The following is a 27,949-nucleotide window of genomic DNA, read 5'->3' as shown; positions in this document are numbered from 1 at the left end:
ATCGTATTCGTTTGTATACGATATATGCTTTTCATCTCATAACGAAATAATTTTGGAAGATAAAGGTAACGAGAGAGAAAGAGAGAGAGGGAGAGGGAGAGCATCAGATATCGGGGCGTCCATCCCGTTCCGAGATTTCGAAGCACTCGAAGCATTTGCGATGGAAATTTGAAAGTGGAGATCGCGATTCGCGGCGACTCCTCGGTCGATATGCATTTTAAAAGGTGGTGCGGCGGCGCCACCTAGCCGAACCACCCGAACCACCTCCGCGGTTCCAAGTTCCGAGCTTCCGAGAACGCATCACGCTTGACGTCTCGCTCGAGTCGACGTGACGTCAGTAGTTGATCAGCGGCAGCAGTAGTACGGACACGGGTATACGCGAATCGCGAAACTCGCGCGACGTGTGCGTCACGGCGACCTGGAACGTGGTTTCACGGCGACGAGGAAACGCCGGGAAACGAAGGCGAAGGCGCGACGCGGGTGCCGCGCGACACAGACGGAGCGGAGAGGTGGCCCGCGGGTGAAAAGGGAATAAGAGAATCCACGGTGGCCTCGCGAGGGTCGGCGGCGCAAAGCGGCGCAAAGTGATCCCGTCCCGACGCGCCGCCCCCGGCGCGCGGAGGGCAGCAGCAGGGGCGGCAGGCGGCAGGGGGGAAGGCGCGATTCTCCGTCCTCCGTCCCGCATACGACGCCATCTTCGCATTGTGCGGTCGCGCCGTCGCGGACGCCCCGCGGTCAGGTTGACGGCACTGGGCGATTGATCTCGCGCAATACGGACATACATACGCGCGACACGCTTCCCCGCCGTATACGTGCGTGCGTGACACCCGCGCGCGCGCGGGTGCGTGTTTTTTATCCGCGGGAGAATTATATACGGCGCATCTCTCTCACGTTGGGCGCCGCGGAGGTCCCGAGGGACGAACGAGTGGACGGACGGACACGGGCGGACGGCCCCTCCCCCCTCCACTCCCCTCACCTTGGCCACGCATTCGCGAATGTAAACAGAATTCTCCGCCGCGCCGGATATCATCATGCGCGACACGGGCCGGATCGGAGCTCGTCGCGCCCGAGTCGCGCCAAGCCGGAGCTAAGTTGAGCGCCGAGCGAAGTGAAGTTAGCCGCGCCGTCGTAGCCGTCGCGCGCGTGTCGGTGTGCGCGTTCCTCGACCCGGGTCGCGCCGCCATCGGAGAGTGTGTGCGTGTGCGGGATTACCGTGAAGTGGGAACGGCAGCTCCGACCGCCGTCGCTCCGGGCTCGCCCCGTTGCGTGTACTCGGCATCTCTCTCTCTTCTCCCTCCTTCCCGTCTTCCTTCTCCCGACTCTCTCGCTCCTCCGCTCCTTGTTTCTCTTTTAAACTCTCTCCCTCCTTCTCGCGGTCGCCTAGGATATTCCCGATACCTGAGACGGGTTCGCGTGCGCGAACCGCGTACGGTTCTACGTTGGCTCCGTTGCAATGAGAGATCTCGGCAGGAAACTCGCGGACGAAGCTGCATCCAGGGTGAGTAGTATTTCATCTCTCTCGTTTTCCGCGATTTCTCGCGATTACCGCGAGCCGAGAGGCGAGAATAGCGCAGGGCGCATCGTCGACGACGTCTCCTGTTTTATTCCGACGGCGACGGCGTTTTACGCGAGTTGTTGCCGCGCAAATGCTCCGCTCTACAATGCTCGCCTCTCTCGCCTGTCCATTGAATCGAGTCCCATTGCGATTAACGCACCCTCGCTCCTTCACGTCGTCGCGCGACATAAAAGATCGCCAGATCGGCCAGTTTCCCCGAGTACGAAACGAACGCGCGGTATAAGATCCGTGCTGAAAAACCGGATCCGGTGACGAGATTTTTTTTCCGCAGGTAGGAAGGTCGGATCGCTAGACGGATGTTTTTCCGCGCCGAGGGATGCGGATCGCGCGGATCTCTTTTCCTAATGGATATCCGCGCAAAAGTCGCAGGACAGCGGCCGAACCCCTTCCCTTCTTCTCCCGAGGTTCAAGCGTACGGGTTCGCTTACGCGGTTGCGTTCGTGTGCGTGCGGCCGTTCGTCGAGCGGGGTGCGCTCTCTCTCTCTCTTCCCCTCTCATTCCTCCGTTCACTCGCTCGCCTGCTTGTAAATCGAAATCCGAGGTGCTTTTCGAGCCGCGTGTTTGTCGCTCGTAAAAAGCCCCCACCGAGCCCGAAGGCAGGAGCGGGATGGCGTACTGCTGTTTGTCTCAGGTTCGCGAACCTAAACCGACGATGGAAACGTATATACGATCGGCAGGCAGGCAGGCAGGCAGGCAAGGCAAGGCAAGGCAAGGCAAGGCAAGGCAAGGCAAGGCAGGCAGGCAGGAGCTGGCAAGCCTTTCGTCTCGTTTTGCGGTTTAACGTCCGCAAATTTATTCCTAATATAAATTGAGAAACAGCAGCGGTTTTCGGAATTCGTGCGTTTTCAGCCGCGCGCTTGTTTTCGTCGGTATTTTCCTCCTTTCTCTCCTCCGCTCTAAAACCAAGGTACCTACACTTTGTTCCGTTTTATTAGGGAAATTCATAACAGTGTAATTGCAAGAGGAACAAGTCTTTCTTTAGAAAGAAAAGACGTCGACATTTTTATCTTGATGAATACACGTCGGTACGTTTATTATATAATGTTATAAAATATGTAAGAAAAAAGATGAGATACATATTGAATACATAAGTTTTATTTATTTGTTTCAATTATTCACCGTTATTGTCTGACAACGAGTGGCAAATTTCGAACTCTAACAGTCGAACTGTATGCTTTTTCTTGAAAATAAGAAAAATGTACGAGAGTATAATAAACGTCCATACATATTGTGTTAAAGAATTACATGACAAAGATACATGGTGTAGATTGATAATATTTATTTGTCTTTATTCGTTAAAGTTACTGAAGTCTTCGTCTTTTCTTTCTTCTACCTGATTGTGGTAATGACTCTCTCAAGGGTCGCCATCACGAATTATAATCTATAGAGCACGTTGAACATCATCCCTTTAGGCGCTGTTTTTTTTTTGTTACCTTCATCAACGAAAGAGCAATCTCGGCAGATTCAAACATGACCCCAACTGCGCGTTTCAAAAGGTTGTTCGGAAGGTACCAGTGTTACAAACAAAAAGCGAAGCTTACCGTTACATGCAAGTAATTGCCTGTCAGTGGTTCACCATGTGAAAACTTTTCGAGATCTAACTTTCTAGAAAAGACTACGAATTTTGGCTGAAAAATCTAGAAAATCTGGACAACGTCTGGATACTAATAATGATTAATGAGCTTCGACATTAATACTTCGACACCGGAAACAAAGCAGGATTTATGTCCATTTCTACCAAATGTAGATTAATTTTAATCGCGATTTAACGTACTTTTCATCTTTTTCTAATAGTTCTTAAAATTAGAGAAAGATAAAAGGTATGTTAAGCTAAGATCAAAGTTAATTTGCATTGGTAGAAACGGATATTAATATTTTGCTACGATTTCTATCTCGTAGATTAGACGGCGAAATTAACGATTAATTTTTGTGATATAACGCCGTTTGAAGAATATATGTTAATAGTTTCTTAAAGCATCCAACTCTTATAATATTTATTTCTCCAATTTATATATTAGACATTTATTCGTATAGGGGAGAGGGAAGGGGGCAACTGAAGTTTAAGTCAGCTCTTCCACTTACGTATTTAATATTCTGCTAAACACTCGGAGCACTCAATTCGGGACTCGACCATTTAATTAGCAACCTTACAATACGTTGCAATTTATTTAGCGCTGATGAAGAGCTAATTTTAGCGAGGATAAATGCATGAGGATTCGAAGGCATAACGAAAAGGCGTAATATTTTGTGGATGCCATTATTGCCATCGACAAGTCCCAGCCTGCGTACCTCACCACGTACCTATCTGCCTGCTCACCACGTACCTATCTCCGGTTTCTGTATTATTATGTCTGCATTGACATCAACATCACAATACCCGTAAAAAATCTGTCGAGGCATATCGGTATAGACGAAGGTTCGAAAAAAATTTGGAGGGACAGGCGAAACAATCCGTCCTCCCTGGAAAGACGGATTCTTTCGTCCGTCCTTTCACGTCTTCGTAATTTTCCAACGTGGCGTTTTTCTAACGTGGGACGCTTTTCTCGCTTTTCATTTGCTATCTTTCATCCCCACCGATCGTCGAGGATCCGCGAGGATCCGGTCCTATTGTGTATGAAAACCACCAGTCTTCGTGCGGATTACAGATCGTTAGCTTGATGGAAATCCTTCCCGTGTTCAGTTTTATTTCGAGGCAGACATCGAACATCGAAGATTAACGGTAACTTAAACATTTGGAATTTACAGTAAGAGAATTTCACGTAACTAATCGAATTATACCTGTAGGGGTATCTTAGTGGCGAACAAAAGTATCGGCATGCGGCAATATGTAGTTGCTACCCATAAAATGGTCTCTCTTTTCGAAGAAAGTGTGTCCGGAATCGTAATTATATGCGTCAAAAACATAGTTATCGCTTTCTGAATTCTATCGTCGGAATACTTCGGACCCGCAACGGCTCTCACGTTCCTTTATCTCTCACGGAATTGAGAACACGATTTCGTAAACACGAGAGACAAAGGATAACAGTCGATTTGTCAGTTGTATAGTTAGCGAAAATCTCTTTCTGTTATGGTTTGTCGAACACCGCGAATCGATATTTCCAACGGCGGAGCGATTCGCGAGGGGCACAGAATATTTCTGGAAAACCGTCGGGTATCCCGCGCTGATCAAACAATAGCGCGTCCGTTAATTAGAATGCAAAGTTACGTCTCGCTTCGAACGCGTCTTTAACTCTCCCGCGTGCAATCTCGCCTTTCGAAGAGATATCTCTATCGGAGGATTGTTACGACCGAATTGTCGTTTCACGTGTTTCGTCGCAAAGACATCCTCTCCTCCTCGAATCTTACGACCGAGATGACGTGCATCCGATGACGCAAATCAAACACTAAAAATTAAATATTAAATATTAAAGGAAATTTAAACCAATATCTTGAGTTAGATAATATTTTTTTATTTTTAATTACCATGTGTGTCGGAATTAATTATTTTAACACAAAACGGTATTATTTTAACTCTGTTGGTGTAGTAGTTAAATTAATTTAATTAATGTAGTTAAATTGTTTTAGATAAATTAACGAGATATTGAGTAGGAGCGGGCAACCTATAGAAATGATAAAAAAAATGACTTAAATTGAGTATAATTTGACATTACGAATTTAATACTGTATTGCTTGTCTCCGCACCGTATTCTCTATATATATGTAAATGTCCGTTACCGAACAATCTCGCGTTTATTTTTCGTCCGACTCCTTTATTATCGATATTTACACGTTTTACAAGTTTTTCAAGTTCTAACGGCCGAATTGTGTACCCTTGTTTAATGATTAAGAATAAATATTATATATACATATATATATACGAACATTACCGTGCTCTGTTAGCAAATGAGAAAATTATTTATCTTTGTAAACATTTTTATTTCTTGCTGTAATCTATTTAATTATAGAATATTCAAATTAATAATTATTTTTATGAACATAATCAAAAAAGAAATGTAAAATGCAGAAAAATGCTGCCATTTGAAAGGTTTCCTTCGGTCTATTCTCGCATTATATACTCAGCTCCATGAAGAACCTTGCGTATTGTTTTCAAACTAACGTCTTTGACCGTACTCTTAACTTATCTGTACAGCAATCTACGACGCATTAGCTCTAGGATTATTTCTCACTGTGTGCTTACAACTTTCCTTTCCTCTCTGACACTTATTTAATTGGCTTAAGCGACCATTTCGCTCCATTTTTTCAAACTTTCTTCGTCTGAAATTTTTTGACAAGTGGTATAAGAACCTCTTTTAATTTCTTAAGACCTTTTTTTGTTTATATAAATTTAATACAATTATTCTTTAATGTCGTTTCTTTACTTTTTTTACATCTTATTTTGTAGCTAGTTTATAACCACTTTTTATAACTTATAAATCAACTTATAAATAGTAAAAAAAATTACGAAAACTTTTCAGAAACCGCTATCTTTTTTTCTTGTGATTACATTTATTTCTGTTAATTTTCATAAGGTGCAACTAGAAATGTAAAAAAAAAAAAAATAAAGGTTCTTACAAAAATTAACATTTTAATTGCCATTTTCTTCGAAAATGCATTTTGATTTTATATAAACCGTCTTGTCGATATTTTTATTCATCATTGTGTGCAGGTGAAGATATAGAATTACCTCCCGGTTTGTTCTCGGAGTTTAATTATGAGCATGCTTGCTTCGGCATAATTATGATGTATTATATCGCATGATGCTATATTGTACCACATGTAATGTTATATAACATCGTGATAAAGTATGTAGCCAAATTTTCTATCAGAAATCGCTCTCGAGTCTCCCTATCTTGCCGGTATTTCGCGCGAGTCGTCGAAGCATCGTTACTCGGTAATCTCGACGTATCGGAGAAAAAAAAAGAGATATTACTGAGTCTTATTTACTTGCAGCAGTGATTCTTCTTAAGATCTTCTGAAATCATTTGAGAACAAGTACCGCGTTGAACGAGTCATTGATGATTTTTAACGAATCTATCCGGTATTCACAGAAGCGATACCGCTGAATAATCTTTTTTTTTTCTAATTGCTGGCAATTCAACAATTAATTAACTCGAACATTTAATATTTTGCTTCGAAAAAAGCACGGGGTTTTGCTTGAATCGCACGGCTCAACGATACGGTTTCATGTATCAGTGATCGATTTTTTTTTTATCCGTAATGATCGATGGGACGACATTCTCGAGATTCCAAAGGGAACGAAGTACCCGAGAGTCGTTGAAAGCCAGAATTTGCGCCGCGAGCGCCGATTATGCCAACAACAATACGTTTTCGGAGATTCGCAACAGGCACCGATGTTAAGCACCGATGACGCCGAAAAGTTATATAGATATATTAGATACCCGAAAGAGATCAATCTGTCGCGCGTCTGAGCAAAGCCGATATCGCCACGTGTAATCTGGTTCGATGGTAATCGATGAAAAGAAAACGATCGACGCGAACAAACAATGCCGATAACGATGTGTTTGCGAGGAGGATGTATCGTTCCCCGGATCTGGTCGCGCCGCCGATACCTCGCCTCGCGCCATTGCCATATTATAGCCGCGTGGACCGGTCGCGAAAAGCGCATTCCCGCGAACGCCCCTTCGTCTCATCGGGGCGGCCTTTTTTTTCTTTTTTTAGAGAAATCTGTCATTCCACGAGCGCTCGCGCGGAGATATAAATACACGGCGCGCCGCGGGCGGCGCGGGGAGGCCGCGCTTCCTCGGAAAGCGTCCGCTACGCGAGCTCTCCGCGCCTCTTAATCCGATTTGCGCTATTTGCGAAATGTATGTATCTCGGCGCGTCTTCCGAGAACTGCGACTTCCGGTGGAAATTTATCTTCGTTTCGTAATACATCTTTCTTCACGCGACACACACGGTGCGGCGCGTGAATGCGTAACCCGCGGCGTGGCGCCTCGCTGAAATAAATTCGATAAAATTGCGTGTGTTCTCGGGGTATGCTCTCTTATCGTCAGCTCTTAAGTTTACGAAAGACGTTGATATTACGTCAACGGACCCGCCGCGCCGGCTTCGAAAACAGAAACGTAATACGACGTCATCGGTCACGAAAGTGTCAATAAGTTTGACGATAAAAATAAAAATTAATTACCCGAGAGAGTATACACACAGAGCCTTCCTTATAACTCTCTTATCAACGCTCCCGTTACCACGTGTTATGTACATGCAACCCCGATGCGTCTATGAAAATGATAATTATAACGACGATAAGGAATATCCGGGGGGAATACCGCAGCTTCGAATTTGCATCGCGACGTTTTAGAAATGATTGGCGTAGGTCAAAAGAGAACGATGTCTTATTTGAAAAACAAATAATTAATAAGAGACAATTCTCCGTTTAACGTTGCCTCTTTTCAAAAGATTTCAAAAAGTGTTGAAATGTTTTGAAATATTTCGAAATTTGATCAGATCCCTTTTAAATATCGATAATTATCTTTCCAATTAGCGATCGGTCTAATCCTCATCGAGAATATAGAAATACCAATAATTTTCCGAGTTTTAAGAATACCGAGAATTAATTGTAGTCGAGGCTCAATTTTCAGCAAAAGCAATGCATATTTCTGGATACCCGATCCGAAAACTGCAACGTGAACGATCCGCGGAGTTCTCACATTCGTATATTCGTATTGCAACGCGAACAATGCCTGCAATGCCCGATATACGAGCAGCGGACGTAATCGTAATCGCGGCGCGACGCGATTAAAACGAAGACTCGGGCTCTTTTATCAGTTTTCTTTATTATTCCGCGATCTGTCCCGCGGCTGCGAGCGGCTGCGAGCAGAGGGCACGGATCGCGAGAACGGAACGCGAGCGTCGAGTAAAGTGGCAGCGATCGATTTATCGGCGAGATAAAGCGCGCACACGATACCGTTCCCCGATTTCGCCTAGCTAGCTCCCTGAACTCCGCAAATACGACCCGATGTTGTTTTCGCGACGACGGTATATCGATCGCCTTTCTCTCTCTCTCTCTCTCTCTCTCTCTCTCTCTCTCTCTCTTTTTCTACGCGATTCCGCCGCTTGTGGATTCCGTTGCGAGCGCAGAAAAATCGCGCCGAAGCGAAGGTGAGAAACGTACGGTCACGGTCTCTTCCAGCGCAGAACAGAAATACGAGATTCATCCAAAGGTTCTTTCTATCGTTATCAATTCCGGGTCGGATTCTTTACTTCGCGACACATATTACTCGGTATTCCACAACACGATGCACCTGTTATTGTTGTGTGGATAAAAATGCGATGAAATGCAGAGTTCAAGGTGTAAAATAAGCGAGAAGTAAATTTTCGAATAAATTTTCACTCCGCATGCTCATCCTCTCTACAAACAATTTTTCCATTAAAAGATTAATCTGGATTGTAAATCTTACCAATGGAACTTTTCCATTAAAAGATTTAATATAGATTACATATTTTACAAACGAGTCCTTTTTCCATTAAGAGATTAATGTGGATTATAAATTTTATGAAAGCGAATTAGTTCTTAAAACTAATTTTTAAACTTTCGTACGTATATTGAAAGATTAATTTTCGCAGAATCGATCTCGCGGCGTATTTAATTTTCTCAATAAAATTGAAGTTTAAATTAGTCTGTTAAAATACGAATTAAATGCATATGAAAGTTGGTCGATTATCGCAATATTGCACAATATTTCTTACTGCAGAATGCCTGTATATATATAGGTATCTGAATAATAATTCCACAAAGAGAAAGAAAATGTTTCTGCTGGTACACAGTATTATATATATATATACAATACACATAACAGTATATGTATGTTATATACATATAACATACATATACTGTGTACCAGCAGAAACATTTTCTTTCTCTTTGTGGAATTATTATTCAGAGATAGAGAAAAAAAAAAGATTCGAAGATAGAAAGAAATAACGATGAATTTTCCTGTTACATTTACGTCAGTAATAATGTATTTGTGTAAAGTCATTTGCATATTTGTGGAAATGTTTCCTATCGCGGTGTGTGTTATGCAATGCACATTATGAATAATTTATTTTGTGATTAATGACTTCAAACTTTTTTTTTTTTTTTTTTTTACAAAATTATATAGGTTTTTTTATTTTTTTTTCTTGTAAGTTATTTTTTAAACCATAGATTTAATAATTATTACACCATTTATTACAGCATTCTAATCTTTAACGTTTTGTATATACTATATGTATATACAACATATATCCTTCATAAAGCTTTAAATTAATTTATTTAATTTTAGCTTTATTATACAAAGGAGGGTATGCATTTTAGGCATTTTGGAGAGTTGGATTCATTTTTTTTTACTCAGTATCACTTGTTGAATCCGAGAAAAATGGTCAAAAAATCCTAGTATCCAGGAAAAGTTTTTAAACACATTTTTATACCGAAGAAAGCAACGATTGATTTTATCACTCGAGCCAGCTCAGCAAATTTCTCTTAATATATTTTTATTAAAATCGTGGCTTTATACTTGTATTAAACAAGATTTTATGACAAAGGCTATTATTATAGAGTATCTATGAAATGAAATACTATGGATTGGAATAATAGGCTACAAATGAGGCCTACAAATGAATGTTGGTACACCTGTAACAGAGATTACGGATCTGACTTTGAAGTCATAAAGTAACTAATTATATGCTTTTGTATGTTTTTTTTATGTTTTGAAACTATGTTTTGAAACTAAGCCCTCTTCCTTTTTCATCAGGACCTGGATCCTGCAATGGTAAAATTACCTTAGGCTATGTACATATATGTATTGTTTACGAGCAATGTTACGAGACCTCATTCTGGCTCTTACGAATAAGGGTGTTTCCGGAGAAATATATGTAAATCTTGATAATCCGGATGAGATTCTTTATTCATCATCTCGAACGCGTACTCACCATCAAACAAATGATCTCCACGTAAGATTTTGTCAATAAAAGTTGGTACGGACCACTCAAGTTTCGGAGTTTTTTGTTGGAAAATCAAAGAAAAATAAGAATGTCTTCTTTTTTCAATTTTTCAAACTGACGTCTTTGTCGGTTTAAACCACATTTTTCTACTAATTACTTGATAATGATAAGTGTAGAGCAGCTGTAACATTGTTTGCTAAAATAAATTTACCGAATGTTCTGCAATTACGACAATTTTTTTGACCATTTTTCTCGAATTCAACAAGTAATACTGAGCGAAAAAAAATGCATACCGTTCTTTAATAAGGCTTTAAATTACATTTCTTTTTCAATAAATAAAATTTACTTAACAAAGCTATATTATAAATTTAATAAGGCTTTAAACTTCATTTTCATTTCAATACATTAAATTTATTTAACATAGCTGTATTACAAATTTAATAAGGCTTTAAATTCCATTTCTATTTAAATTTAATTTAAAATAAAGCTTTATTATCTATATATATAAATTTAATAAAGCTTTAAATTTCATTTCAAGATTTTAATTTAAATTAATTTAAAAATGTAGACATTTCTAAAACCAATTATTAAATCATCGTTAAACTATTATTTATTAAATACCTTTGTTTAATAATAAATGTTAATACATGACAAACAATATATAAATTTTAAAGATGAAGATATATATATTAAAAAATGATTAAAATACAATTATATTATATTTTTTAATCTTTTTAGGAAAAATTTTTAGATTGTTTTTTGCACATTTTAAACTACGTAAAATGATTTCTGGATATATTTATGTATCTAAGAGAAGAAGTTGGAAATAGTCTTTGCGCGGATCAGATTAAGGATTAAGCAATGCGTCTGCAACTGTGCGAAGTGTTAAATAAAAGTTTATTAATTATACAGTTATTATTATATAAATTCTATTATGTATTCCAGTATTCTTTTCTGATGTTTACAAAAACTTATGCCAAAAATAAGTAACATACTAAAGTTCCATACTATATAAATATAAACAATCATATATATGACTATAAAATGTAATAATATAAAAATGGTAAAAAGTCCATACAAACGGTAAAGATGAAAATTAATGAAAATCAACGTAGAAGAATAAGCAATTGATTTACAGAGGGATATTTTCAAAGGGTTATAAAAGCGACAAATAAAAAAGATAAATGTAACAAATACTATAATAAAATAAATAATGCTCAAGATAGAGGATACACTGTCAATGTTATCATTTTAAGAGGAAAACATTGAGTAATCAGGAACCGGGTCTTTGGGAGATTAGGAGACATTGTGCTAAATGATTTATATTCTTCTTATTACACTATTACCCAAAGGCGTTTTTGAAATTTTTATAATCACAATCTCTTCCAATAAAGAGCAGAGAATAAACAAAACAAACAATGGGAAATATATGTACATAAACAGTTTATGCTTATAAATATTGGCACTTTATTAATATGCACACAAGTCAAAGTTGTTTCTCGCCGGAGCTCCAAGTTTTCAGAACTTTTGGAATATTTCCCAAAAGATTCTGATCTGTAGAGCTTTTCGGATCATCGGATTAGGGATACTCAATATGTATTTACATATCTTGGAAAGGTTTTTCGTATGCAAATATTAATCGTCGCGAGACTATGTTCACATTATTGACCGTGATACGTGACGAAATATAATAACGACTTTATTAGAAGCACAGTCTCCACGTGTCAAGAATTCGCTCATGTATACCTCCCCCCTACATTCCTCGTATGTTTCCTAGACCACTGTAGTCAGTTGCGTCCTAACTCGTACACGGTTCACAGGCAGCGACTGTCTTCCTCTTCTCTCGTTAATTTTTGTCAATGTAACGAGCCGATATTTCAACACTTTTATCTCAACTTTTAGTAATTCGATCTCTAGAATTTACTTGTAATTAAAAAATTTTTTGTATTCTTGTTAGAAGATCCAGTGTTCGATTTGACGAGAATCTTTTAACATCTTTGATGTATTTTTAACAGTATTTTTCATGTGGCAACACATCGATATTTTATGTACGATTTTAAGATGTGCTTTTATTGAATCTATTTATCTTTCAGTGACGGAAGTGCAAGATGCCTTCAATCGATACGCGATCGATAAGAGTGCCTGGAGAAATGGATCGGTGTCCATTGCGCAGACCAGACGCTACATCGAGACATGCTGAATGCCGATTCACGCTGGATGTGTCCAGCACATTGGAATCGTCCCCCGTCGTTTGTGACAATTTTCGAACATGCTGCGACGTATCCAACACCGCCAATGCCGTCCCGTTCAAAAAGGATACCGTCACGACGCTGGAAAACGAGCCCAATAGTGCGGCTCGCTTGCAACAAAACACTTCATTATCTCACAATGTCCGTTCAACTGACCTATGCTCGTCGCAAAAAGAATCATTTGGTCGTCCCATCGCTGTTTGGGATCATGGACGTGATACAAGTGTAATAGACCACCGAAATCGCCATGGTTCTACGCGAAGGAGCGTCGCGATGAGATACTCTCACGCGGCGGATGCATTCTCGATAATGAGATACGGTTTCAATCAAACGTTAGGATTAATGATCATCGATTGGATAACGAACTCTTCCTGGAGGAGATTGCGAACCTGCTTTCCTCTCTTAATCTGCTTTTTACTTTGTGTGACGCAGTCTACCGCCCACACTTGTTCAGTTGGATTAAGTACACCGGGATGTAAGTTTCGTTCAAATATATCTTTGCGTATGAACACAATCGACGGACAAATATATGATACGTTTTATTCACGTACTGAGTACTTAAATGAGTTTTTTAACACCGTTTTTAACTATCGAGTCAAATTGTTGAATTTATTTAGAACCGACGTTTTAAAATATTGACTGATGACTATGTATCTGACTTTGCCATTGCCTCCTATACTTACTTGCGATTCGTGATTAACTCTGTTCACTTTTAGTTCTTTCTCATATTATGCCGTATACTTTTTAAAATTCAGATACCTTTTATTTTATTTTGCTAATTTATTGTGCTAAGGAAGACACTAACAATAAGTAAAGTCAGAACGTCCACAATGTTTTTGGTCCACCTTTGGACAATAAAATATAGAATATTTTAACTTGTAACATCTTTATTTGCTTATATTTGGCCTCTTGACTCTCATTATTGTTTTTACACTTAACAAACGTTTACCTTTTTAACATACCTATATAATATATGTGTGTACATAATACACATTTGAAGACGGTGCATATATTCAAATGTACGTGTATACGAGCCGAGATAAAAGCCGTTGTCTTCTGTTTCTCTCGCATGCGTACCGCTGCGCTAGAATTATAAATAAAGCATATGTCTTATCTCTCCTTTTGGAATTCTAGTCGAGCTAAATGTATATATCTATATTTAATACGCGAGCTGTACAGTTCACATCGAAATTGCCAACTGCCTGTTAGAATGTATTCTCGCGATATCACTATTTTAGTTTTTATAATACTATGAACTTTGTAACACATATATAAATTTTGATTTAATTTTTTTTTATTCTATTCGCTTAATGAGTTTGCTTATCTTCGTTAATTGAGGAATTTTTATAATTAAAATATAAATATCTTTTATTCTATTTGAAATAGTAACGCTATAAACTTTATCTTATTCTTTGTAGGGACCTGGCCACAAGGTGATATCGTTATCGAACATGGTAAACCACTCAAAATGTTCTGTCTATTAAATCAGACGATCGTGGATATTGACTATCGTGGTAAAAGTGCGGAAGATCTTCGATTCTTTCGTAATGATCAGGAACTGGAATCGGAATTCGTCACAGTAATTAATGAAACAACGATAGAGCTGTTCATCAAATCGCCACCAGCATCCGATGACATGTATAATTGCAAGTTGAAAATAAACAACAGCGACTATATAGCAGTTTGTCTCAATAAGGTTGTAGTTGGATGTAAGTAATTATTCTCATTTGAATTATCTTTTGTGTATTATCTTAGCAGGGTATATTATATTAGTAGATCTCCGAATTGATGCAACAACCGAAAAAGAGACGATTTCTCGTGAAAAAATAAGTCAAAATAAGATGGAATAACGTTTTTTTTACATAAAGCTCGTAAAATTAATGTTATTCTACATTTGTCTTACTTTTTCATTTCTTTAGCTTTTTGATTGTCATTAGTTTTGAGATTTGTATATGCTCTATTCTATTTCTACTAAAGAATATATTTTCGATGAATTTGATGAATTTAAGAGTATTGAGAAAGCATATATATATCTTGCACTATTTACAATCATACATATCTGAAATATGATTATCTATACATATTCAGTAAATGTACGCATTTGTTCTTATCAGCACGACCCGATGATGTTTTGCGGAGACAGCACAGTGCATTGATTCTCTTTTCATTAGAGTTATAAGTAAATCGTTTGACACGCACACGTCTTAGAAATCGTTTTACTATCATCGACGATAAAGATAACTAGAAAACAGACGATGTATAATACTAAGAGTTAGTTAAATCACTTCTTATCCTGTAGAAATTTGAAGAAGCAATATTTGAATTAAATTTTACACAGCAAATTATACATTTATATTATATTTATATTTATTTAATAGATTTTATAATTTTAACATAATATATATATAACATAAAGTATCCGCAATCTTAGAAGTGATAGAAATTGAGAATTTATACCGATGAAAGAGTAAACTTGTAGGGTTGCGATACAAAGCAGATTGTGATACGCAATGTTTACAAGTACAATTTCACAAGTATCTGTTATTAACATATTTAATGAATATTAAAAGCTATTTTTAAAAATTATGTATTTAAAAAGAACACACATTTCTTTTTTATGTGAAATGTTTTATTTTATTCGTTTTGTTTCACGATAGTTCCACCACGTAAGCCTAAACACTTCGACTGTGTCTCTTATAATTGGGAAAGCTTCAATTGTACATGGGAGCCGGAACATAATTTCGTCCATACAACATACGATTTAATGTTCCAATTACCTGGAAGAACAGGAGCGATGTATTATTGTCCGCTCGCGACGACAGCAGAGAATTCATGCATGTGGGATATATATTCCGATCCAATATACAGGCAGCCGTATCCATTTTATATTTTCATACTGAAAGTGTCTAATGCTTTTGGGACCGAGAACTTTACATATCGTGTCCAACATTATCCTAACGGTATGTAAATTTTATACAGGCCATTATTTATACTTCCTCGTATGAAAATATCTTGCAATAAATAATGAGAAATGTCGTGCAATATTTGATGTCGCATATATTTGAATACACTTGATGTTTAAAAATAATTGTGTCGTTGTTTTCAGTTATTCCGGCCAAACCGTACAACCTCACCTTAATAAACAAAACATCAGAGAGCGCACTTTTATATTGGGAGCTCCCCTTTCCGATGGCGACATTTCCAGTTGGTGTACATCACAAAATTATGTATCAACATCAATGGGATCATGAAAGAAATTGGAAGGTACAATCATATTGATAAAAGCGACATTTTTTTATTGTGTTAGATAATTTGTCGATATCGTAATTACCGGATTGAAAAATATATTAATCCAGCGATAAACAATGATAATCTTGATTGAACTTATTCTTCTCTTGTCTATAGGTCGTCAATATTACACATCCTAAGAATAGGGAGCAATGGCTTTTTAATCTTACCGGATTGGAGTACGCTAATACAGTGTATGATGTTCGCATTTATTTAAAAAGCTCGACAGCTGTAAGAACAGATCGATGGAGTGATTTCAGTGTTGTTGCATTCAGAACATCACCAAAATGTAAGTAAATTTATGAATTAGGAAGAGAATCTATTATCTTGTGCCTTTGTTATTTATTTAATATAATTGCATACTGCAAATAGACTATGATTATATCTATCTGTTTCTATTAAATGTTTTCTCTTTAGTGCCTGGCGCTGCACCGCGAACTGACATCGGTAGTTTCGAAATTGCTGAATATAATGGAAGCAGGGACGTATACTTGTATTGGCAAGCGATACCGCAGAATCAAGAGAACGGCGATAATTTTAAGTATCAAATCATTCACGTGGAGGAAAATGGCCACAACGTTGCGCTCACACCAAGCGAAACGACCAGGACATACGCCAAGTTGAAGGGAATCAGTTTCAACAGCTATCTATTCGAGATCGTCTCAACGAACGAGGTCGGTGCTAACAGTAGCCGTGCGAGAATATACGTACCAAATCAGCAAGAAAGTGAGTATATTAAGAAGGTAGATGTTAAGAAAGAATATGAAGATTTAAGTACATCTAACAATTAATACGTTGTTATTTTGTTCGCAGTACCGCATGAACTAGCATTCACAAAAATTGCTTTCGAACATGGATTATATGAATTATCCTGGAAGCCGCCGTTCGTAGATCGTGATATCGTGAATTACACGATCTTCTGGTGCGACAACGAGCGTGATCGTCCTTATCAGTGTACCGTATGTATCAATACTTCTCTTCATTATTCGAATAGATTATTCGAAATAGACTTTTTTTTTTATTCGAAAATTCAAGGTGCACGTAGCGTTAAACATCATATATTTTCAGGGTTACTTGGACTGGGTGCATGTTCCTAAAAATACTATGATCTACAATATAACTGTGCCGGATCCGTCCAAGGTATACCAATTTGCAATCTCCGTCAATACTGAGAGAGGTAGCAGCGGTATGATATGGTCGTCATGCACGGTAATTCATAACAAAGTGCTCGGCAAGATGAAATCTGTATGGATTAATCGCATTGGATCGCACTTCATCGAAGTCGGTTGGAAGCTTGATTGCTCGGATCGCATCGGGATAATCGAGGGATTCAACATCTACTATTGTCCCATAATGTCACCGTTGAATGTCAACTGCAACGGTTCCATGCTTAATAGCACCATCAAGGCAGATGCGCGTACGATACATGGCACTATTGATAATCTAAAGCCCTACACCACGTACATGCTGAATGTCGCGGTGCTGACGAAGAGCGGCGAGGGTTTGCGTAGTGATCCTCTGTATAATACCACTCTCGAAGCGGCGCCCAGCACTCCACCGTTAAACGTGAGAGTCACTGACAAATCCAATACGACACTGCATATCTCATGGAAAAATCCGCAGGCGATGAATGGCGTGCTCAGATACTATGAGATCGAGTACAACGGTCAAGTCATGAAAGTGGAGGAAATAACTCATATCAAACTGATGGGTTTGAAACCGTATACGAAGTATTCTATTAGAATCTCCGCATGTACCGTAAAGTGCAGTGAAAAGTCAGAGACAGTAAATGAGTTCACGAGAATTGGTGTACCCGGCAAAATCAATATGCCTTTAGTGCGCTTCGTGAACTCCAGCCAAGTGATCGTCCAGTGGGAGCCACCGCAAGAACCAGCCGGTCCGGTAGAGGCCATGTATTATGAAATAGAGTACGGAAATGGCATAGTTCAAAACGTCTCTAGAACAGGTGAGATTAGTAAGAAAATTTAAGGGAATTTCGGAGTTAAACTAAACTAGGAGGAAAATATTCCTTTCAAATATAATTCAATTTTCTTGATCTTCAATTATTCTGTTTTCCTATTTTATTCCTATTTCGCCGATTGAATGGTAAAATGATAAATATAAAGTCGTGATAGTTGCAAAAAAGAAAAATAAAAAGAAATAGTGAAAGATTGGAGAACTATAGAGGGAAGAATACGAAAGCTTGATAATCATACTTTTTGTTCATATTGCAGAAGTGCAATTGCCCATTCCCGATTGCAAGAACGTCGAGCACCGAGAGCAGAAGCACAAGTTCCGGGTCAGAGCTGTCAACACCAATCATAACGGCCAGATTTTGAAAGGATTCTGGTCCGACTTTGGGGAGGGGAATTGTTATAATAACGGTATTTTTATTGTTTAACATTAAAGAAAGCAAACACGAAAGAGATTAATACTATTTTATATAGACACGTTTGCTTTCTTATAAAATTGGCTACATTTGTCGCACCGACGATTCACATACACACATACATGGCATACGTGAGGTAACATTTGTTATAATAACGGTATTTTTATTGTTTAACATTAAAGAAAGCAAACACGAAAGAGATTAATACTATTTTATATAGACACGTTTGCTTTCTTATAAAATTGGCTACATTTGTCGCACCCACGATTCACATACACACATACATGGCATACGTGAGGTTAACATTTGTGAGGTCATAAATGAAGGCGACGTTTATTTAAAGGACGTGACTATTTAATATCTTTTTTATATGAGAAATAATAATGTTGACTATAGTTTTTTTAGATATAATTGCGTAACCGGTTTATATGACTCGCAAGACCAACTCTTTCTTCATCCATTTCTTCGTTATTTCAACAACTATATTCTTGAACAATTCTCTTTGTTGTTTTTTGGAATCATGTTTTTGGAACCATATTTCCTACAATCTTTGGTAGAGTATTAATTTTTTATGTCATTGGGATTTTCTTCATATTGATGAAACAGATGCGATAGTATCACACATACAAGTTTAACGCGGATATTATTACGCAATCATTCTAATTAGTGAATGTATATTTTCCATACAACAGGACTGTCGAACGTCGCATTGGTTATCATATGGATGGTTGGCGTCTTTAGTATCACAGCATGCATCGCATGCCTCGTGTACATGTTCAAGAGGTAATAAAACTTCTATTCTCCAACAATTCTCTATATGCAAACATGATACATTTAAATAACTTCTAACTTTCCGCAAGTTATGAGAAAATAATTTTTATTTAATTACAACCATTTCAGCTCTATACACGCTTTAACACGCTTTGTGCTATTTTTCTTACAGAATGTGGATAAAATGTCGAGCTATGCGAGATGTCGAAGTGAAACTACCGCCCGGACTTGCTCCAGATATGGTGAGATTCTCTCTCTGTCCCGTTTTTTTTATATTTTACAATTACTTATCGAAAAAAATGCGGCAAAATTAAAAAAATACAGTATAATGTAATTTCTATTTTATTTTGTACAGAAGCTGCTTGAGAAGAACAATGAACTACACATACGGCAGCCGTCCGCCGATTCGAGTGGCTGTTCGAGCGGTCAAGAATCCGTTACCTCTTCGCTTACGGCGGAATCTCAAGTTTGCAGTGACAGCGGCACCGAGGTCGATGCGGTGCGTACACCATCTGACAAAGTGAAGAGTCAGCCTGTCCGCGAAATGACCCATCTGCGACAGAGAAGCACCACACGAATACCGGCTTCATTATTATCAGAGGTCACGCCCTGGGAGTATGTCAAAGTTGGCAATTCCGGTGAGGCGACTTCCGAGGAGACTGTATCATTAGCGCGGTCCACGCCTAATTTGACGAACAGCGCAATGTTGAAGAGCTACTCGCCATCGCAACACGCCTGGTCCAGCACAAACTACATCAGCATGCCGTCCTCTTCTGAGGCGCTATTGAGCAACCCGAGCCTCATTCCGCGAAAGAACACCGCTGGCGGCAACAGTGGCGACGGCGACAGCAGCAAGGACGGTGATGACACCAATGACGGTAGTCACGGCGACAACAACAGCAGCGACAGCAACAATGACAGCGGCGACGATAGCGGCGATGCTTTAATATCGATCAAATTTGAAGATGATTTCGAGAAGGAGAAACAGAAGCTGACCATCGATGAACTAGACAAGATGCGGCCGATCATCGATCTGAAGAAGTTAGATATACTGGCATCTCACATTAATCCCGACAAGATGACAATGGCGACGCCGTACGTTCAAGCGGGTCTGATAGACGAGATACCCGAATTGCCTTCCTGTATACCCAAGCATATACAAGCCAGAAACAGCAATCTGATGTGCGGCACCTTTAATATTAAAGATAACCAGAATTTATGCAAGAAAGAATACATGTCATTCCCGCCGGCCTTCCCCACCAATACCACCTTGACTTCGGCGAGTCCGAAGTATATCTTAGCATCGATAATGCCCGAGGGAATGACGATGCCGCCTATGAAGGCAGATCAAGAATCTTTGCCGCAGAAAACGCTCTACGATTCGCACAGTTCCACGACGAGCGATACCTCGTACAATCTTGCGAGTTCCGCGCACGAGACACAGCCGCAGGAGCAGCAAGAGAAAATGGAGACGCTCGCGGGCGTGACGGAGGACTTCGACGAGAGTGGCAATAAGGACAATGCGGTGGATCTCGGTGCGTCCTGGTCGACAACGGATGCAACGGTAGAGGGGAAACAGTTGAACTCTAGTTATATCACCCTCGCGGATTTATCACCTCCCTCGGCAGGACCGTCTTACGTGCGACTTGAGAAGATTCCATCGTCACTGCCGCAGACGACGATGAGTCCTTCGGACGAGCAGTACGCAGAGGTGACGGTTGTGCCAAGTACAGTTCAGTGAGGTGAGGAGAGAGATACGCTCTCGTCTCGTTTTTCTCCTGTTTTTCGCGACGGTGATTATTGCCACTTGCGTAGACGGACGAAGTAAGTGCTACACTGTAAGATTGCGATCAGAATGAAGTCCAAGTTATTGAAATACGAAGAGATTTAAAGAGACTTTCCTCCTGGAACGTTTCATACTTGCTTCGAAAATAAGACTGGGTCTAAGCTAAAAAGAAGGTCACTGGCTTGGGGATTAAATGAATTATTGGAAATTCATTTATTGGTAAAAGAGCTCCTCGAGGAGTCTCACGTTTGAAGACGCTTCTTTAAATGGCTATCGCTAACAAAAAGTTTTATGCGCAAAACATCCGTACAAAAGATAATGGAATGCATAAGAAGCGCGATTAGAGTCTTTAAGGAAATTTCTTAAGGAAGCGTTTTCTAGTTCCCAGCTGGCGTCTTCTTGTTTGATTATGCTTGCATATCCGGCGCGATATGCATATGCACGCGGCACGATACGTTCGAACGACGAGAACGTTAGATTGGTGTTCTCGTTCACCAAAGTATGTACCAGTACTGCGTTATTTGTTTTTATATTATATGCGTGATGTCGACGCGATATTACTCCATAAGTTAAAATAAGTAAATAGATTATACAAATATTATATATATATATAAATATGTATATATATATACGGGCATATATATGTATACGTATATATGACCAGATTGACGGACAGCCTATTGCTGTCGAAAAATAATTAAATTAAGTCCACTTCAGACGATCTATAATTCAGGATTAGGCGCAATCTACGAAAGGAATAGAGCCCTTCCTCTCAAGAGAAATCTAATATTTTAGAAAATTCGCGCTTTTAATTTGCGCGTTCACTTCACAAATTAATGATTTTTTTGAATAATTTATAATCGCGCGCGATACGTTTTGTTACAATTGTTACGAAGTTCCAGGAAAATATCTCTTTCTCTTATGAAAGAGTGAATATATGCATGACATGAAAGGGCGGTATATGAAATTTTTGTAAAAAAGATAGCTGTTTTTCTTAGAATTTTTAAGAGACAGTGTCTCTCAATTATCGTAACGCGATTAAGCGTGAGCGCAATTAAAAAAATTTTTCTGAATTGTGGAGTGTAAAATTATCTTATAATCTACAATTTTTTCCTACGATATACAGAGTATCGTAGATAGAGTTAACACACACACAGATAAAATTTTTCAAATGTTATACATCACCTTGTTATACAATTTTCCTCCTCTATACTCCTGGATCCGTCAAAATTTAAGATAGTGTTACAATTTTATGTACCGCGTAATACAAAAAGATTGAAGAATCACAGTACACGTATTAAGAAAAAGATAAAAATAAAAAAATATGGACAAGTATAGATACATGCGGCACAGAGAAATTATGCATAGAACTCCAGATTTCTGTTCTGACAAGATTATAGATCGTCTATAGCTGGTTTTTAGTTAGGCGTTTTTTCACAGCACAATTTTTTCGCTAAATTCTCGTTTAATCGTGAGAAAATCTTTTTGCCATTTTTGCGAGGATAAGCAAACTTTTTTAGGACTATATTTTCTAGATTTCTTTATTGATGACACAGAAATATCCTTGTTTAATCCCTAATTAATCATTTGGTTCAGCTGATGCAACATAATTAGTTGTGGTGGCTCTGAGACGTCACATTTTTTACTCCATATCGCTAAATTAGAAATTAATTGAAGACTAAAATGACGCTACTCTGGTATAACACCAAGTAATAGGAAAAAAAAAAGACAAAGAAATAGAGTATGTCACAAATTTATAATCTTCTCTTTAATTCACGTGGCACAGCGATTAATTAAGGATTAACGTTGTTTCGGAATGACGATTCTCAAACGCTATTGCGTTTACATCGTGCTGAAAGCAACAAGTGGATACAGATATTCTTCCGAACGATCTATCGATGCTATCTCGATGCTAACGAAAATTCCGAGCGAAAACATTTCCGTTCACCGCAGCGCAACAGGATTGCTCAAAGAAAGATGAAACTGAAACTGCTCGAAATTGCTGCATACAGTTAAGACAATTACAGACAACGACAAGACTCAAAACTTGCATAGATTTTCTATTTTTTTAAATAGTGATTGTACCACGAGCTTATAGAAACTATCATTTTTCAGTTACAAAAGCTGAATACGCGTAAGTTAAATCGTGCAATACAATTTGTCATTTGTTCACGTAGCTTCGATATTTCATTATCACACATCGATCATGAATAAAATTGTACGCAGCAACGTAACGAGCCTCTTTTATAATAGCGCCACAATACAATAGACGGTGTAATCGCACACGAGGACAGGGTCAGGGATAATAAAGTAAGATGAGATAAAAAAAACATCATGATGAGCGCACCATGGGCGTCGCCAAGCAGCTTGCGAGACAGCAAACAGTTTTGAAGTCTTGAGGATGAGAAATTGATACTATGTCAATTAACGTCAGGCTTGTTAATATCATCGTATAAGATTGTAACGTTGTGTCGCGCCCATTTATATCGTCGATTTTAGAAGTAATTGGAGAAAAAGCGCTTTTTTCGCCTTTTAACACCATCTTTTTTTTTTTAATGAAGTAGATCTGCTCGGCTAGAAGGAAACGCGCGGAGGCGCCCGTGCGCTACAATTATCCCGGATCGTGCGCTTTAATTGCCGTGCAGGTCAGAAGACAATTAAAGTACCACGCGCACAGAATGTATAGCTAGTTGTGTGAGTAATGCGCAAGCGACAATTGGCCTCGCAGAGCACTCTCACGCTATCGCAGCGCAGCAAGAATATATGTATGCATAATATGCACATACTTTAAACTAGTCAGACACACCGCCTTCTTCCTACAGGCCTTTCTTTTATACTTTGTCGCGAGGTTCATCGGATACGAAATTAGCGATTGTACAAAATTTAATGATAAGCAAAAAAAATTTACGTGTCGGGAAACCGTTCGTTTTTTTTCCTTATAGATCTTGTACTACTAAACAAAAAAAAACCGATTGAACTTCTAATTGGTGTAGATAGGACACTTCTTTTGATTTATTGAATTTTTTATGATAACGTTTTTATTAATATTTTTGCCGAGCGCAAAAATGTTTGTTCTTAGAAAAACAAACAACTTGAAAAAGGAGCTTTATTGAAGACGGCCTATTGATACAAAGTATGATTGTAAAGGACTAATTGTGTAGTTTCGAACTACAAATTTTAATAAGGGATAAAAATTAAGTAAGCAATTGTAGTTTAATTAAGGGATAAATAATTCAGCGATCACTGAAGTTACATCGATAAAAATAAGCTACTTAAGAAAAATTGTAATATATTGCTACGGAAAGAAAGGCCTGGATCTTTTTAGGACGCGGTTATATTTTGCAAGTTCAAACGAGAGGAAAGGGGAAAAAGTGCGTTGCCGGTCGCAACGGCGAGATATAAGAAAGAAAGAAAGAGAATGAACTTTGTACTTGTGAAATGATACTTACCGGCTTGCGCGATTGGATATTCGCGAAGCTCTCAGATCGAAAACGAGCTTATGTACCTACTCGTACGTTTATTGTTATTACAATGCATAACGGCGTAATTTTATCAGATATTAAAGAAGTGCTATTTAGTCTCTATAATTAAGTCTGCGTAAACATAAGAGGCATTTCATCACGATGTTATGCAAACGCACGGCGCGTAGATCTGTTTGTTTTAGCTGCACTTCTAGTTTCCGCGTTCAAAATGAAATAACTATATATTTATACATACATTCATATATATAAATTCTGCAAAAGGATATCTTCTATAAAAAAGCTGCGGAGTTTAAAAAGAAAAATTTGGTGCTGTTGCTTTTTCATGAAGTATCCCTTTGAGGGCTATTTCGAGATTAATTTGATCTCTTTAAATAAAAACTTTTATACTTTTTTACAGACACGGATGCTGTTTCAAGCTTAGTAATTTTGACTCGAGATACTTTTGGATCTGATAAATACTTTAAGGGATATTTGTGGAAAATTATTACAAATCCTTTGGATTAGGTTGATTAGAGTAATCTCGCTCTTGGAGTTGCTTAGGATTAACGATATAGACGTGATGTGGTGATTCCGTGTATATGTTGTGTGTGTATATATACATATCTTGTGAGAAGTTTAAAATTGATTAAAATTGACGAAAGATATGGTTAACGCTACGCATAAGACTAGCTTGTAGAAATATTTCTGAATGTGTTCTCTTAGCGACACTTGTAAATTCCAAGTGTCCATAAGAAGTTAATTGAGAAATTTTTATATGTTTACTTTATAATACACATATAAAATAATACACATATACATACAGATAGAGGGTTTGGAGTCGTAAAATACTGTGGAAATGACGAACCACAGGGTCCTAATCTATGTCTGTGGCATGCATGCACACGCAGACACACACAAAAAACAAAGGGGGGTTTAAAGCTAAAAAGTTTATGAAGTTAAAAATAGAATAGGATCTTAATCTGTGCCTATAATACACACAACACACACGGAATCAACGTCATTGGTTATAGACAACGCCAAGAGCGAGTTACTCCGATCAACATAATTTTAAGGATTTACAATGATCTTTCGTAAGTATCTTCTAAGGTATTTATTATGTCAAAAAATGTCTTGGATCGAAATTATTGGACTTAATGCGGAGGATCTGATTCTGTCAAAAAATATATGGGTTTTGATTTAAAAAGATTAAATCGACCTCAAAGTGACCTTTAAAAAGTCATCCTATAAAAAAGGCGATTATATAAAAAAAATTTTTTTAACTTTAATTGAAAAATTGTTTTTATAAAATTTCGACCGCCTTAGTTTCATTAATTATCATATTTTATACGAAAGTAAAAATCGTGTATATGTCTAAACTTATACATTTACATATGGTGCTTTTGTCAGATATTACCATAAATTTATTACCGTAAATTAGTAGCGAAACTTATACATCAATTTTGTTCGAGTGAGGAAAAAAGAGAAGCAAACTGTAGAAAGTGCAATTAAAACGAGTCGATCTAATTTTGTACTCGAGATCCGTATGACCTATCCTACACGAAATATCTGCGTGTTAATATACGTATGATACGTTCATGTATCCTGAAACACGTACATAATTCGCGTACTTTAGTATGCCGTATACCGTTTAAGATTGTCAGACAAGGGAACGCCTAAGAAGATTTTTTAACGAAATGACAGTACGTTTTATATAGTAATAAATGAAGGAAATATGCCTAAGCGCGAAAATACGCACGTCGATTAAATCTTGCTCACGTCGAGATAATGAAATATTTTGTGCGACAAGAAGCTTTGTACATTAGTTCAACACGGCCGAGCATTACTATCTACTTTGTTAGGTTTCACATATCTATCATTGTACATAAACATAAACGCATATAGATGTATTACACAAATACGTATAGGCATATAAATAGATATATATACACTTATACATATACATATATCTATTATTATCTATTTTTGTTACGAGTTTATAAATGAGAGGAACGTATTCTGTCGCGGAATACCAAATGTAACATATAGAACGAGATTTTAGCGAATGGATTTAAGCGTCGCATAAAGACTATCATCGGTTTTATATATAATTTAGAACATTTATGTCGTGTCTGTGTCGTTAAACTTGCTAATAATAAGTTGACAAAATCGAGATCATATATATGAGTTATGTTTAGGTATTTTTTTGTTTTTCTTTTTTTTATGTAATCGAATGACCGTATAATTTAGTTGAATAGTGCGTAGCCTTTAGGATGTTTAACATTTACTATTTCACCGGGTAAACGAAGAAAAAAGAAGAGGAGAAGGGAAAGCTATGTAAGATTAATTAGTCTATACAACGATCATGACAAAATTACACGACAAAATTGTTACAAGCGCGCTCGTTGAGGCAGTAAATGTTGATCGTTTGCTTTTCTCTTTTTTTTTTTTTTAAATTGACGATTTGACGATCCACGGAATTTATTCTTGTTTTACGCGAGCCTGCAGATGAATGGTGATGAAGTTTTAGGTTTGTAACGAGAGAAGTTACTTGTAGTGCAATGACTTAACGAAATTTGATTAATTTGTGTATATATATTACAAGATCATGGTTCTTTTTTAAATTTAATTCTGCCCGCACACGCACACACACATGCGTACGTACACCTGCAATCACACCCTCAATTACGAAACGCAGGAATTACTGCTTACACAGCGACGTGATATATATACACGACTTTTTAACGGATTTCTCTTTACCTAGTATTCTGTTTTAGAGTGACATGGTTTGTTATCGAGTTAGTTTATCGAGTCGCTGGCGTAATTTGCCAGCGTCATTGTTAAATGTTATCTTCACGTGCATTACTGTGCAAGTGCAATCCGTTGTACCGTTTAAAACGCATAGGCCCTACACAACCGATACACGTACTATATTTCACCGATTAATAGCACTGTTGATTATGTACGTCGATTGAATTTTTATTACTCCGAAGGAAGATTTTGTACAGAACATTGTAAAATATATTTTTAATGCTTTTTTCTCTCTCTCTCTCTCTCTTTCCTGGTTTTATTATTTATGTGCGCGCAAATCTCTCGCCTCTGCCGCATTTGTATAAATACGCCGTACTATTATTACTATTATAATGCCATTGCGTAAATGCCATGCCGTCGAGCCTTGCCATTTCGTCATCCAGAGAGAGAAGAGAGCTTCCCAAAGCCGTTTTTGCCTTTTACTTTTCTCAATACTCACACGTGGATCGCGCCGTGGACGCGTGGAAGGAAGAATCTTTTTTTTTTCTGTAACTAACAACGACGTTGCCGATGTACGCCGGAGAGAAAAGCCATTAGTTTGTAATCATTAAGCTGAAATATATATAACATTTATATCGAGCTGCGTCGTGATGTATGCATTTCCTCCCGTATTTGCGTACCTTCTCACGCGAGAAGATGACGTCTTTAGACGTCCTTAGACGGATCAAGAGCAGCGACGCGTCTCTCTGAAGAGGAAAGAGT

At 38.2% G+C, this 27,949-nt stretch overlaps 1 protein-coding gene across 3 annotated transcripts; it reads left to right on the top strand.

The window, feature by feature from the left end:
• The first annotated feature begins 291 nt into the window (after positions 1–291).
• On the top strand, positions 292–27,826 carry Dome (cytokine receptor domeless). Of its 3 annotated transcripts, none has more exons than XM_071770419.1 (13): positions 292–1,498; positions 12,589–13,219; positions 14,163–14,453; positions 15,402–15,704; positions 15,851–16,008; positions 16,150–16,321; positions 16,450–16,758; positions 16,846–16,991; positions 17,101–17,998; positions 18,267–18,416; positions 19,114–19,204; positions 19,365–19,434; positions 19,548–27,826. In XM_071770419.1, the coding sequence occupies exons 2-13, from the start codon at positions 12,604–12,606 to the stop codon at positions 20,931–20,933; spliced, it is 4,590 nt and encodes a 1,529-aa protein (XP_071626520.1). In that variant the 5' UTR covers positions 292–1,498; positions 12,589–12,603; the 3' UTR covers positions 20,934–27,826. The 3 variants fall into 3 exon arrangements, with proteins under 3 accessions (XP_071626520.1, XP_071626522.1, XP_071626521.1); XM_071770421.1 differs by lacking the exon at positions 292–1,498 and adding an exon at positions 4,278–4,295; XM_071770420.1 differs by lacking the exon at positions 292–1,498 and adding an exon at positions 12,311–12,356.
• The last annotated feature ends 123 nt before the right edge of the window (positions 27,827–27,949 follow it).

This window comes from Temnothorax longispinosus, chromosome 2, assembly GCF_030848805.1.
Source record: "Temnothorax longispinosus isolate EJ_2023e chromosome 2, Tlon_JGU_v1, whole genome shotgun sequence".
Classification (NCBI taxonomy): Eukaryota; Metazoa; Arthropoda; class Insecta; order Hymenoptera; family Formicidae; genus Temnothorax; species Temnothorax longispinosus.
This window is presented reverse-complemented; position numbering and strand designations above follow the sequence as displayed.

Bases quoted from the DNA above. Each gene is read 5' to 3' on its own strand.
- Dome (XM_071770419.1), top strand. From the start codon at position 12,604: ATGCCTTCAATCGATACGCGATCGATAAGAGTGCCTGGAGAAATGGAT. The intron at 15,705-15,850 runs GTATGTAAATTT...CGTTGTTTTCAG, and splicing joins TGTCCAACATTATCCTAACG to TTATTCCGGCCAAACCGTAC. The intron at 16,759-16,845 runs GTGAGTATATTA...TTTTGTTCGCAG, and splicing joins CGTACCAAATCAGCAAGAAA to TACCGCATGAACTAGCATTC.